Genomic DNA, 14491 nt, shown 5'->3' on the forward strand with positions numbered 1-14491 from the left:
GAGATGGGCTAAATGGGTGATGGGTATTAAGGAAGGCACTTGTCATGATGAATGTTGCGTGCTATATGTAAGTGATGAATCACTAAGTTGTACTCCTGAAACTAATATACATTATAATTAACTAGAATTTAAATAAAAAATTGAAAAATAAATACATAAATAAAAAGGCACGATTAATACAGTAAATACAAATCTAAACAGTATTAAGGAGGAAAATATGATCATCTCAAGACATACAGCAATGTCATTTAATGAAATTCAACACCTATTTGTGATCACTGATGCCAAGCTAGGAATAGTAGGAATTTTCTATTTACTTTTGGGTACATTTGAAATTAATGTACATTGAAATTAATGAATGTTTAAAATTCATAATATATAAGTAATAAGCATAATATAAGATGTGCGAAGAGTTTGTGCTACAAAACATGCTAAGAAAAATTAAAGAATCTGAATGGAGAGATGTACCATATTTATGGATTTGAATCCTCCATGTTGTAAGGATGTAAGTACACAAATAAGTTTGTGATTTAATTGTTTGGTAAGTAAATTGCAAACATACTGGACAATGAAAAAATTGAATAGTTCTATAACACATAAAGGCAAAGCTAGAATGACTATAAAATTGATTGTTCAACCTGGGACATACTGGAGAGGGAAAGGGGGTTCTACAGATTACACAAGGAAGACAGGCATAATAACTAGATCATAAGACTGTCCATAGCAAACAGAGAGCACTGAGCTTACAGAAATGTCTGAGAGTGTTTGGATGACACCTGGCTCCCATGACACTCCTGACTCATAAAGAAGAGTATTCTTCTTTCCTTCCCACTGGGTTATAAAATCCTTGGGGCCAAGGTAGTGTTCATCCCCTACTTTTGATTCAAGCATATTACCCAGTGCTGTGCATATCATGGGTTTTCTGTAGATATAGGCTGACTTCATGGGGCAACTAAAGAACACATGTGGATTGTGTGGTGCTGGGAGAGCCTACAAGGACAGTCACTAGATGTAGACCCCCATGAGTGACTGGGGGGGGGGGTCACTGGGGAAGTGTGGAATGTGTCAGTGGTGGGAGATAGAAAACCAAGAAACTTGTTCCCCATTCCTGTACCCTTGCTGCCCCATGGCCCTCCCCTGACCAGGTTTCCTTTCCTCACAGTGTACCCACTGGCCCTCTTCCCAGTTCTGTCCCCAAGGTCCCTGTTTGAGTTTCCTTAATTGTCAGCTGGGGAGCTCTTGTTCCAGGGCTGGAGTTTGTGGTCTCCCCCAGGACTCCACAACTTCACCCTCCTCAATCAGGGTTGGTATTAAGTATTGCATGGGCAGTGGGAATAGCCTGCAATCCAGGTTGAGAGCAGCCCATGTAAGGTGAATGGACATCACTAGGTAGGCATGAACATAGAGTCCTGGCATAGACCCCATCTGCCTACTGCCATCTGCTGAATCCCCTTTCTTCTTCTACCCTTGGCTAAGAAGAAGCTGTTGTCTGTCTAAGATCCACCATTAGAGTTAAGGAGTTCATAGTTTGGCTGAGAGGTTGGGGGTGGGGGTGGAACTTAAGAAGAAGATCAGAGCTCCAGTGAGAGGTTCCTTCCTCTCCACTCTAACACAGTAAATGCAAATTCAGGGGAAGGGTGATATTCCTCCACAGGATAGCTGTTGAATGTGTTTTCCTCTAGGAAACCCACTCGACTGTGAGTGAGGGTCTTTTTCCTATCACCTGCTTCTCTCTTCCTTGTAGTTCTTATTACTGTTTGCAGGTCATTTCTTCATTTCTATTTGTATATCAGCATTTCTTCTTCCTCTTATTGTCTCCCTCCTTCAGGATCTTGTTTCCCTCCTTTTGCGGCAGAGGGGCAGGGGTTGAGCATATTCTTTGTAGTGTTATGTTTCTTCTCACTCTTTCTTCTAGTCCTCTTCCTTTTATATATTTATCTCCTTTTTTTTTCTAAATGTCTCATTATTTTTTTCCCTTTCCTCTTTTCTTCTCTGTAGATTCAAGGCTCAGTGATGGGTTCCTGGGTTGAATAATGATCTAAAGCTGAAAGACAAAGCATGAGTGGGGAGAGGTGCACGTGAAGGGGAGGAAGGAAAGGGCTGAAAGGAGACATGGAATCACCTTGTCCCCAAAAGAATATTATAGAGACAAGGTGACTTCTTTCTAGAGAGACAATGAAGCCACTAATTAAACAGAGAGAAATAAATTTAGAAAGCAGGAAATGAGCATATGAGATGCTAGGATAGTTTCTTGAGTTGTTTGCACGTTACAATTATTAATTCAACAATATTTACTGAGGACATAATATATGCCAGGCACCTTTTTTGGAGCCAGTTATCCTGCCATGAGCAAAAGTGGCATCAGGAATATAGGTTCTTAAAAAAAAAGGGAAATATAGGTTCTCACTGGTAAAGCAGAGAACAAATCCAAGTGAATTAAATGTGGCATGCCTGGTGGTGTTAAGTACTCTGAGAAATATAAGGCAAAGAAGGAACAGGGAAGAAAGGATTTGAACTCCAAATGGGTTTTAAGGAAGTCCTGGTTGAGAATGTGAGGAGGATGGGAGGGAACAATGTGGACCATATCTGGAAAGAGCCTTCCATGAAGAAGGAGGAGAAAGTGCCAGGGGTCCTGAGGCTGGTGTCTGCCTGCTGTGTGAGAGGAACCCAAGCAGGGGCTGGTGGGCCATGAACCGGAGGAGTCAAGGGAATTTCAGGGATAGCCAAAAAAAAAAAAAAAAAAAAAAAAAAAAGGAAGTATTGGTGGTGATGGAAGGCTGGCCAAAAATGTCTAGCTTTAGTCTGAGATGGGTTCATTCCAGTGCTTAGTGACAAATAGACTAGCGTGGGAGCAAGGGTGAAATGGGAGGCAAGTTCACTTAGGGGTCATTGTTATGATCTAGAAAAGCAGTAACAGTGATGTGGTCAGTTGGAAGCTGGCAGGAGTAAAAAGTGGTCAGGAGTGAAAAGCCAGCAGCAGTTTCTGGTGGTTGGGATGTGAGAGGGAAGGAAAGGATTCAAGATGACCCGTGTATTATCTCCTGAGAAACTAGAGAGACCTGACATTAATTAAGTTGAGAAGTTTAAAGCAGACGTTTTTCCACTGGAGACCAAGAGCTCAGTTTGGTCACTTCAGGTGGGATAAGACCATTGGGCATTCAAGTGGAAATGCTAAGTATGCAGTGGGTACAAGAATCAGAATTCATTTGAGCCATTCAGGATAGGGAGAGAAACATCATTTGTGGCCAACATAGTATCTTAGTACTAGTTACATTTGCAGAAACCTTTCCTGGTAAGCTCCATATAAACTCTCATTGAGGCTCATAGAAAAGCAGTGGTGGACTGCTAGGAATTTACCCAAGGGATACAGGAGTACTGATGCATAGGGGCACTTGTACCCCAATGTTTATAGCAGCACTCTCAACAATAGCCAAATTATGGAAAGAGCCTAAATGTCCATCAACTGATGAATGGATAAAAAAAATTGTGGTTTATATACACAATGGAGTACTACGTGGCAATGAGAAAGAATGAAATATGGCCCTTTGTAGCAACATGGATGGAACTGGAGATTGTGATGCTAAGTGAAATAAGACATACAGAGAAAGACAGATACCATATGGTTTCACTCTTATGTGGATTCTGAGAAACTTAACAGAAACCCATGAGGGAGGGGAAGGAAAAAAAAAAAGAGCTTAGAGTGGGAGAGAGCCAAAGCATAAGAGACTCTTAAAAACTGAGAACAAACTGAGGGTTGATGGGGGGTGGGAGGGAGGGGAGGGTGGGTGATGGGTATTGAGGAGGGCACCTTTTGGGATGAGCACTGGGTGTTGTATGGAAACCAATTTGACAATAAACTTCATATATTAAAAAAAGAGAAAATTTCCTTCCATTTCTGGAAAAAAAGAAAAAGAAAAGCAGTGGTGGAGGATGTGTGATTATCCTTCTGCAATAAAGGGCCTAAATGCTGGAAAAGGTTCACAGTTAGTGGTGACACAACTGTGTCTTGGACACAGGACTCCAGATGTCCTTGATGGTTTTCCGTTTTAATTTCTGTTTATGCAAAAAAAAATTTTTTTTTCTAGGAAAAGACACTGTGACGTAAGTGTGCTATAAGCATTTCTGATGAGACACAGAAGTGTGGAAATTGTCAGAGGTGACAGGGAGAGAGAGAGAGAGAGAGAGAGAGAGAGAGAGAGAGAATAATGCATGTAGCTGGGGCACTGGGTGGCTCAGTTGGTTAAGTGTCTGGCTCTCGATTTCAGTTCAGGTATGACCTCACAGTTTGTGAGCTCCACCCCCACATGGAGCTTTGCATGCTTGGGATTCTCTCTCCCTCTCTCTGTCTTCCCCTCCCCTGCTTGTGTGCACGCTCTCTCTCTCTCTCAAAATAAATAAACTTAAAAAAAAAAGAAAATGGATGCAGCTGAATGCCTCTACACACAGAGGGTAGGGCTGGACATCCTCGGAACAGGAGGAACTTCAGCTGTAAAGTCTGAGGGACCTTATTTGTTCTGCTGGTTAGGTGATCCTACATCTAATATGACCAAGATAGTATTTAAAAGCTGTAGAAACAGCAATTTACTCCCATAGAACCACCATGGACACACATACACTACAACAGGGAATTTTTGGTGTTAAGGACACAAGTCCTTAGGCATGAGTCAGGGTGTGCTCCTCTATGTAGGGACAAGCTCACACAGTCAATATCCCTGGCTATAGATCTGGGCAGGCCTATCGTAGTGTAGGAAATCACCCTACCTTCACACAGAGAGACTGTCTTGTGAGGTCTCTGCATTTTCTCTTTGAAGGCAGATAAAGTAGAAATGAATACACCCTTCACAAATGTATCCTAGATACTACTATCATGCATTTGTGAGGAACACCTTTGTAATTTGTAAATACCTGAAAATATTTCTTTCTTTCTTTTTTCCTGACAGTATTTATTAGGTTATCACTCACTGTTCCTTACAAGAAAGAATTCAGCCATGAATTCTGTTCTGTTGTCAAGAACAACAGCTTCTTCAATGAGAGGCCCAGGATTTCTGTTCTCAGAACTTGGAGGTTGCAGCAGCATGTCACTTAATTGGGTTATTTTATTAAGTCAGCACATATGTTTCTATATATAGAAACATGGGAGGCTTTGCAGAGAAGTTCTCAGTGACACTTGGTGAAGATCTGAAGTGAGGGTGAGCCATGAAGATAGCTGGAGGAAGAACACTCCATGAAGAGGGAAGGATAAAGGTCCTAAGGTAGAAGTGTGTCTAGCTTGATCCAGGAAAGAATAAAGAGTTTCTTATAGCAGAAACATTCAGAGTAAGAGTAGAGGGTTGGGACCCAGCTTGAAGCATTGGGTGTGAGAAGGGTATCCATGAGGGTGGGTCATATAGGGCTTGGGGGCCTTGCAAGGGTTTGGCCTAGTTCTGGGTGTGTTGGGAGCCAATGGCGTATCTTGAGCCCAAGAGTGACATCATATGACTTGAGATTCCAGATGCTGGGACCAGATGCTTAACTCTCCAGATGCTGGGTAGAGAATCAGGGACACCAGTTGGGAGTATGCCATGAACCATAAATGCAACCCAAGGAGCACATCTCAGGCCAAACAAATGTGGTGCAGGAAACCAGAGGGGAAAGGATCACCTGGCATGAGGGTCAGTGGGGACCCCTTAAATGGCAGAAGTAGGTTTGAGCTGAGTCCTGAAAGACAACAACATTTGATGACAAGAGGAGTATGAAGAAAGGTAAGCCAGGTCAATGCAACAGTGTGAGAAAAACCAAAAAGGCAAACAGAAGTCATAGTTGGCAATCTGTAGTTGTCTGTTGAGGTGGAATGTAGGAATTATTTAGAAGGGGTTGGGGATGAAAAGCTGGAAACAGAGAGCAGGATCATGCCTGGACTTCAATAGGTTAGAGGTGGAGCTCTGCTCACAGTCTTGAGCAGTGGCTTGGTCCACAGAGAGGTACTCTGGAAGGTGTCTACACTTGTGAGGCACCAGAAGGTGCTTAGATCAGGGTCATTGCATGAATGCTGGCAAAATGAAGATGCTTTGAATATAGTGGTGACACAAGGGAAGAAAATAGAGTCAGTTGTAAAAAGCAAGACTCTCCATTAAGGACAGATCAACAGGACCAGGAGAAAGTTGGATTTGAGGCACATGTATTCAGCATGGATCGTTTTGAGCTTGAATGATTGGGACAGTAAAATATCATATTAAAGAAATATAATGAAAATAATAGATATTACTTTTCTAACACATGAAAGTGAAAATTAATGTTTAGTTTTTTTTTTTATTTGAAGTGTGAGAAAGAAATGTGATGGTATAAGTTCTGCAGAGAATTGGAAGTTTGAGGCAGTAGTTGGGGCTTGGGAGGGGTGTCTGCAATCTAATGATTTTGGTGTCATTTGGAGAGACAGCTAAGTCAATGGATTTTCATTCTCCTCTCCTTAAGCCTTATGGTAATCACTCCCAAGTCTTTCCTTGAGTTTCACAAGGTCAGAAATATAATTATAATTTTCATCTGGCTTCAGGAATTTCATTTAAATTAATCAATTCATAAGGCAAGCACTTAACATGATCAGGTATTCATCGTGATAAGTGTTATATCTTATAAGAAACCACAACAGCCATTTAGCAAAAGGATTTCCAAGTTTTAAGAGTCTAGATTATGGATCAGAAGGCTGTGCAGTGATCCAAGAATTACATAAAGGAAACTGGAAGTTCTTAACTGAGAATTTCTCTAAGATAAGGTAGCTTGCCCTCTAAAAATAGTTTTTTCCCAGAAACAACCTGATGTGGTAAGTATCAGAACTTTGGTTCCAAAAGCCTCTTCTCAAGTCTTGGTCATTTATTTGCCAACCATGTAACCTTGGGCACTCCAGCCAACTCTAGAGAGCCTCATTTTCCTCATCTGTAGAAAAGGGTCTATTTAATAATCAATCTCACTGTAACTTTGCTGCAGGATCTTACCATGAGGCCAAATAAAAAAATGGTTGGGAGTACTGTGGTATGAGTTGAATTTATATTTACTGACTGTGGATTTCCTGTCACTAGAACCAGAAAGGGAGCCCTGTCACTTCTCAGCAGATGAGAGATGGACTGACAAACTGAACATATTTGATTCATTGTTTCTAAGCAACTTGCAAATCACCACCTTTCCTTTTTTTCACCATCTTTCTGATATGACAAGATCACTTTATAAAATAGTGAAAGTCCAGTTTATTTATATCAATAATCAGGATTTGAGATGAAATATGAAAGGATATGGTAGACAGCCTCTAAGATGGTCCCATTGGTCCTCTTTCCTGGTTTTTGTGCCCTTGTGCTCTCCTCCCAGTGAGTGTGGGCTGGATTCAGTGATTCACTTCTAAATGATAGAATTCAGTTGAATTTATGGAATGTCACTTCCAGTATTAGGTTGTAAGACTGGCTTCTATCTAGGGTGGTTTTTGCTCTCACTCTCTCCAGGATCACTTGCCTTGGGAGAAGTCAGCTGCCATGCTGTGAGGCAGTCTCATGAAGAGGGAGCAAGGCCTGCAAACAGCCACATGAATGATCTTGAAAGTGGAACCTCATCAGTCCAGCCCTGAGAGGACTGCAGCTTGTTTGACAGCTTCACAGTAACCCTCTGAGAGACCTTATGCCAGAGACACTCAGTTAAGCTTCATCCACATTCCTGACCCATAGAAACTGTAAGATGATAAATGATTGTCATTTTATTTCAAATGCTAAATTTTGGAGCTATTTGTTGCATAGCTAATGGCTAATTGCATTAGCTAACATATAGTTAATGCAAATTTAAGGAAAAAGACTGCACTGCTGTGTCACTTGCAGAACCATGAACATTCCAGATAGGGCAGCACTGAATGGATAGGGGACAGGTGAAATTAGAAAGAGGCTGATGACACTCTGGAAAACAGTGTGGAGGTTCCTCAAAAAATTAACAATAGATCTACCCTATGACCCAGCAATAGCACTGCTAGGAATTTATCCAAGGGATACAGGAGTACTGATGCATAGGGGCAGTTTTATCACAATGTTTATAGCAGCACTTTCAACAATAGCCAAATTATGGAAACAGCCTAAATATCCACAAACTGATGAATGGATAAAGAAATTGTGGTTTATATACACAATGCAATACTACATGGCAATGAGAAAGAATGAAATATGGTCCTTTGTAGCAACGTGGATGGAACTGGAGAGTGTTATGCTAAGTGAAGTAAGCCATACACAGAGAAAGACAGATACCAAATCTTTTCACTCTTATGTGGATCCTGAGAAACTTAACAGAAGACCATGGGGGAGAGGGAGGGAAAAAATTTAGAGAGGGAGAGAGCCAAACCATGAGAGACTCCTAAAAACTGAGAATAAACTGAGGGTTGATGGGGTGGGAGGGAGGGAGGGTGGGTGATGGGCATTGAGGAGGGCACCTGTTGGGATGAGCACTGGGTGTTGTATGGAAACAAATGTGACAATAAATTTTATATTAAAAAACAAAGAAAAGAAAGAGGCTGATGAGAGAGAGAACAAGGAGAAGCCTAAAAACTGGAAGTGTTTTTGAGGGAAAAGACAAGGTTCAACTGGGTGAGAGAGTGAGGACAACAATAAAAGAAAGAGTTGTGTCAGAATAGTATGATGTTTTCCATTTAATTACTTGTAATCATTTATTATTTTATTTTCCTTGGATTGTGACTATACTCAAGGGAGTTTTAATATGCATAGCTTTTATTTCTTAACTTGGCTTTTGTTCATGTAAAATTGGGTCATGTTTCCTTATTATGCTCCTTAGTAAGATATTTAGGGGAAAAAATATTGACCAAAGATCAAGAGAAATCCATTTTAATTGACATTCTCCAATAACTTAATTGGAATTTTTATAAGGCCATGAGTAAAAGCCATGTCCAAGGTATTAGTCAGAAATATCTTGTAAAGAAGGCTCTTTGATGTCTACTAAAGATAACTTAGGTAGGTAGATATTACCTGTTTATCAGTCAACTTTTACTGAAACCGAATCCTGGGATTATTTTTAAAATCTCAGCATAACTGAATACCTCACTGTTCTTAATAGATTTGGGCACCAAACTTGCTTTTCCACATTGGCTTCATGACTTTCCTGTCACCCCCAAAATAATTGACAATAATGGCATCTAATTATAACTCTTCCTTCTCATGTGAGGCATGAAAGATACTTCCTTTATCAATATTATAAATATACCAGATTGGCTAGACTGATAACACTCTCAGAACATAAAAAAAAAAAAGATATACAGGTTAAAGAGCATCTCAAGCTTCATACAATTCCTTTTCCATTGTGCATATAAATGGTCTTTTGGACTGAGATGTACAGTCCTGCTTGAGATAGTTTACCAAGTCTGTGTGATATCATAAAAGATTCAGTATCATATGGTAAAGCCAAGATTTTGCTTGCAGAAATGATAAATTCTTCCTAGTAAAGATATACACAAATACAGATACTTGGTCCATGCTATAAACTAGGATGACTTTTATTGCTGTTAGATGGAAATACGAAGGAGTGTCCTTCCTATGTCTCAAGGCTTATGTTGTTAAAGTTTCATGAGTTACAAACAAAACAGGTGGTTGAAGATGTAGAATGCAGAGGTAATATAGAAATATCAGTCAATCCAATATTTTTTGTCCACACTGTTAGGTGACCAGAAACATCAACTAAACCATGGAGATATGGTTGAATCAATCATCCACAGATGACTTCATCCTCTTGGGCATTTTTTCTCACAGTCCAACTGACCTTGTCCTCTTCTCTGTTGTTATGGTGGTCTTCACAGTGGCCCTCTGTGGTAATGTCCTCCTCCTCTTCCTCATCTATGGAGATCCTCAACTTCACACACCCATGTACTTCTTCCTCAGTCAGCTCTCCCTCATGGACCTCATATTGGTCTGTACCAATGTGCCGAAGATGGTGGTCAATTTCCTGACTGGCAGGAAGTCCATCTCTTTTGTGGGTTGTGGCATACAAATTGGCCTCTTTGTGTGTCTTGTGGGATCTGAAGGGTTCTTGCTGGGATTCATGGCTTATGACCGCTATGTAGCCATTAGCCACCCACTTCAATATCCTATCCTCATGAGTCAGAGGGTCTGTCTTCAAATTGTTGGGAGCTCCTGGGCCTTTGGGATAATAGATGGTGTGATACAGATGGTGGTAGTAATGACTTTCCCATACTGTGGCTTGAGAGAAGTGAACCACTTCTTTTGTGAGATGCTTTCCTTGTTGAAGCTAGCCTGTATAGACACATCCATTTTTGAGAACGTGATATATGCTTGCTGTGTCTTCATGCTGTTTCTTCCCTTCTCAATCACCGTGGCCTCCTATGCTTTCATCCTGAGGGCTGTGCTCCTCATGCGCTCTGCTCAGGCAGGCAAGAAGGCTCTGGCCACCTGTTCCTCTCACCTAACAGCTGTCTCCCTCTTCTATGGGGCAGCCATGTTCATCTACCTGAGGCCTCGGCGCTACCGGGTGCCTAGTCATGACAAGGTGGTCTCTATTTTCTACACAGTCCTTACTCCTATGCTCAACCCCCTCATTTATAGCTTGAGAAACCGCGATGTGATGAGGGCCCTAAGGAAGGGGCTGGACCATTGCAGGATTAGCAGCCAGCACTGAACACAACACAGGGCATCCTGTGTCTGGCAGTGTCATCTCCTTGTTCTGTAAATTCGGGTAAATAATCTTTGTGTGAGGCTGTTTCCTCATTAATAGTGATGATCAGGGTCACCTAGATGGCTCATTTGGTTAGGTGTCCAACTGTTGATTATCAGCTCAGGTCATGATCTCACTAGTTCATGAGATCAAGCCCCACCTCCAGCTCTGTGCTTGAGATTCTCTCTCTGCCCTCCCCAACTGTGCTCTCTCTCTCTCTCTCGCTCTCTCTCTCCCTCTCTCTCTCTCTCTCTCTTTGTATCTCAAAATAAATGAACATTAAAAATGTTTAATAAAATGAAATAAAAATGGTGATGATCATAACACCTGAAGGCTTGGGGATGTCTTTTTAAACCCTAAACCCTCTCTATGTCTAGTGAAAAACCAGCTTTTTTTTAACCCAATATTTTGTGAGTTATTTCACTTTTAAAATACATTACACTGGAATATAGGACTTTGTAAATTCAAGCACTGTGCAGAAGTAAGTCATTGGAATCATTAGCACTTATTATTTAAAACTGGAATTATTCTCTATCAGAGGCTGCCCTGAGCTTAATTTCTTAACTCTTATTGCTAATCTCTACCATTGAATTCAGAACCTACTATATGCCAGGCAACATACTATGTTCCATATGTGTATATATAGATACCATTTGTCTCTGATTTATATAAGGTCTCACACTAGTGTCTTAGATGAAAAACAAGCTTATAAAATTCTCTTTAGAGAGTGCTCCCCCTTGACGTCTGGAACTGGGAAACTTTTTTAACATATAAGTGGGGGTTTTAGGCTTTTTAAGTTTTTAATTCCAGTTAGTTCATGTGCAGTGTTACATTAGTTTCAGGTGTACAATATAGTAATTCAACACTTCCATACATTACCCTGTGCTCATCACAAGTGCACTCCTTAATCCCCATCATCTATTTCATCCACCACCACCACCACCCCCGTAACTATCAGCTTCTTCCCTATAGTTAAGAGTGTTTCTTGATTTCTCTAAGAGTCTGTTTCTTGATTTGTTTTTTCTTTTGCTTGTTTGTTTAATTTCCTAAATTCCACATATGAGTGAAATCATATATTTGTCTTTCTCTGACTGACTTATTTCACTTAGCTTTATATTCTCTAGCTCCATTAATGTCATTGCAAATGGCAAGATGTCTTTCTTTTTTATGGCTGAATAGAATTTCATTTATGTATACCACATCTTTATCCATTCCTCTATCGATGGACCTTTGGGCTGCTTCTATATCTTGGCCATTGTAGATATGCTAATATAAACATTGGGGGGCATGTATCCCCTTGAATTAGTATTTTTGTATTTTTTGGGCAGGTACCTAGTGCTGCAGTTGCTCAATCATAAGGTAATTCTACTTTTAACTTAGTTTTCAATGAATTTATTGTCAAATTAGCTAATATACAGAGTATACAATGTGCTCTTGGCCTCAGGAGTAGATGCCCATGATTCATCACTTACATACAACACCCAGTGCTCATGCCAGCAAGTGCTCTCCTCAACTTTTTGAGGAACCTCCTTACTGTTTTCCAGAATGATTGCACCAATTTGTATTCCCATCAATGGTGCAAGAGTGTTCCTTTATCTCCACACCCTCGCAAACACCTGTTGTTTCTTGTATTGGTGATTTTAGCCATTCTGACAGATGTGAGATGATATCACATTATAATTTTGATTTGCATTTCCCATTGGTAAGTAATGATGAACATAATTTCATGTGTCTGTTTGCCATCTGTATGTCTTCTTTGGAGAAATGTCCGTTCGTGTCTTCTGCTCATTTTTTAATAGATTATTTTTGTGACCAGGAACTCTACACAGATTTATTGAAGTCTTTATATTCTTTAAAGAATAAAGTGCAAAGTCTTTGGGATTCTTGGGGAAAGGGGTAAAGACTCATTTATTGTCTGGCACATAAGAAATATACAGGAAAGTGCTCTCTATATAATCCTCCAGCAAAATTAGCCACTTTTTATCACTTCAGTTTCTGTAACTGGAAAACTCAGTACACTGTTTTCCCATGGGAAGTTATGTTTGGAATATAAATGCCAGAATTTTATTTTTATTTGAAAATATATTTTCAAATATCTATATTTAAGTTATAGGTGTTATTTTTATCCATCCATTTAAACTCTGTACAGCTTATGTACACATTTGTAATAAAACTATCTTTTTCTGGGAAAAAATATTCTTTGTTCCATGCAGGGAAAAAAAGAGAGGACTGTTTGGGTTCTGGAAGTTGGACTAAACCACAGGAAGTCATTTGCTAGGTTTTCAGGCTTGAAGAGAATGGAGGGCAGCAACTCTAATAGTGACTACAATTCTTAGGACCATGGGGAGGCAACTTTAGATTTTCTATTCACTTTAATTTCACTACAAACATTTTGTGAACACTATTATATGCCTCTTACAGGCAAGGACACTTGGGCTCAGACAATTTAAGTCCCTTACCTTACCCTCATTCCTCAGTTCTCTCCACCTCTCCCTGAGACAGAGTCTGTTTGTTGGAGCACCTGGGATCCACAGAGTACTTTGCAGGAGGTTCCCTTCCCTTGGAATTTAATTGCCAGACATTGGCGACAGAGATGTGACAGAGGAGAGGTCTCCAGGGATTTGTGAAAATACGAGCAACTTTCCTTAATCTCAGCAGAGTGAAGAACAGTGGGTGCAAATAAGCGTATCAGGGAATAAAACCTCTCAGCTGGGCGCTGGACCTGGCTCAGTGTTTCTTCCACCAGTGAGTCTCTGTTTCCTCATTGCTCATTCCTCAAACAATCTTAGCATTTCTTCAAAACCTTTACACAGCCTTTGTGAGAGGCATTATTTCCTGTTTGTGGAAATATTTGCAGTGCCCAAAATACCTCAGTTAACACCCTTTTTCATGGGATATGAGGAGATTCTGGAGTATTCACCACACAAGACTTTTCTCTTGGAAATTTCTCTTCTCTCCCTTTCTTAGGTCCCTCCTTCTGTTTCAGTCCCATTTCCTTCAAGAATATGGAGGTGCACTGGCTTTCCTTCACTGACACCCTGTTGCAGACCTACCTGACTAATCAGAGCAGCCCTCGCTTGGTGAATTCTGCTCTCCAAGGGCATACGGCTCTAGATGGGACCTGCCCTCCTGACTCCCCAGGTCTTCCTGGTGTCATTGATTAGGATATTTTCATTAAGGGCCTTCCTTTCTATTTTTTTGTATGAACATTTTATTTTATTTTATTTTTTAATATGAATTTATTGTCAAATTGGTCTCCATACAACACCCATCGATCATCCCAACAGGTGCCCTCCTCAATACCCATCACCCACCCTCCCCTCCCTCCCACCCCCCATCAACCCTCAGTTTGTTCTCAGTTTTTATTTTTTTTAATATGAATTTATTGTCAAATTGGTTTCCATACAACACCCAGTGCAGATCCCAAAAGGTACCCTCTTCAATACCCAAAACCCACCCTACCCTCCCTCCCACCCCCCATCAACCCTCAGTTTATTCTCAGTTTTTAGGAGTCTCTCATGGTTTGGCTCTCTCCCTCTCTAACCTTTTTTTTCCTTCTCCTCCCCCATGGTCTTCTGTTAAGTTTTTCAGGATCCACATAAGAGTGAAAAGATTTGGTATCTGTCTTTCTCTGTATGGCTTATTTCACTTAGCATAACACTCTCCAGTTCCATCCACATTACTACCAAAAGCCATATTTCATTCTTTCTCATTGCCATGTAGTACTCTATTGTGTATATAAACCACAATTTCTTTATCCATTCATCAGTTGATGGACATTTAGGCTCTTTCCATAATTTGGCTACTGTTGAAA

At 40.5% G+C, this 14491-nt stretch overlaps 1 protein-coding gene across 1 annotated transcript; it reads left to right on the forward strand.

Annotated features, from left to right (window-relative positions):
* The first annotated feature begins 9693 nt into the window (after positions 1-9693).
* On the forward strand, positions 9694-10641 carry LOC125170437 (olfactory receptor 2V2). The gene has a single exon (XM_047867071.1). The coding sequence runs from the start codon at positions 9694-9696 to the stop codon at positions 10639-10641; it is 948 nt and encodes a 315-aa protein (XP_047723027.1).
* The last annotated feature ends 3850 nt before the right edge of the window (positions 10642-14491 follow it).

This window comes from Prionailurus viverrinus, chromosome A1 (genome assembly GCF_022837055.1).
Source record: "Prionailurus viverrinus isolate Anna chromosome A1, UM_Priviv_1.0, whole genome shotgun sequence".
NCBI lineage: Eukaryota > Metazoa > Chordata > Mammalia > Carnivora > Felidae > Prionailurus > Prionailurus viverrinus.

Bases quoted from the DNA above. Each gene is read 5' to 3' on its own strand.
- LOC125170437 (XM_047867071.1), top strand. From the start codon at position 9,694: ATGGAGATATGGTTGAATCAATCATCCACAGATGACTTCATCCTCTTG.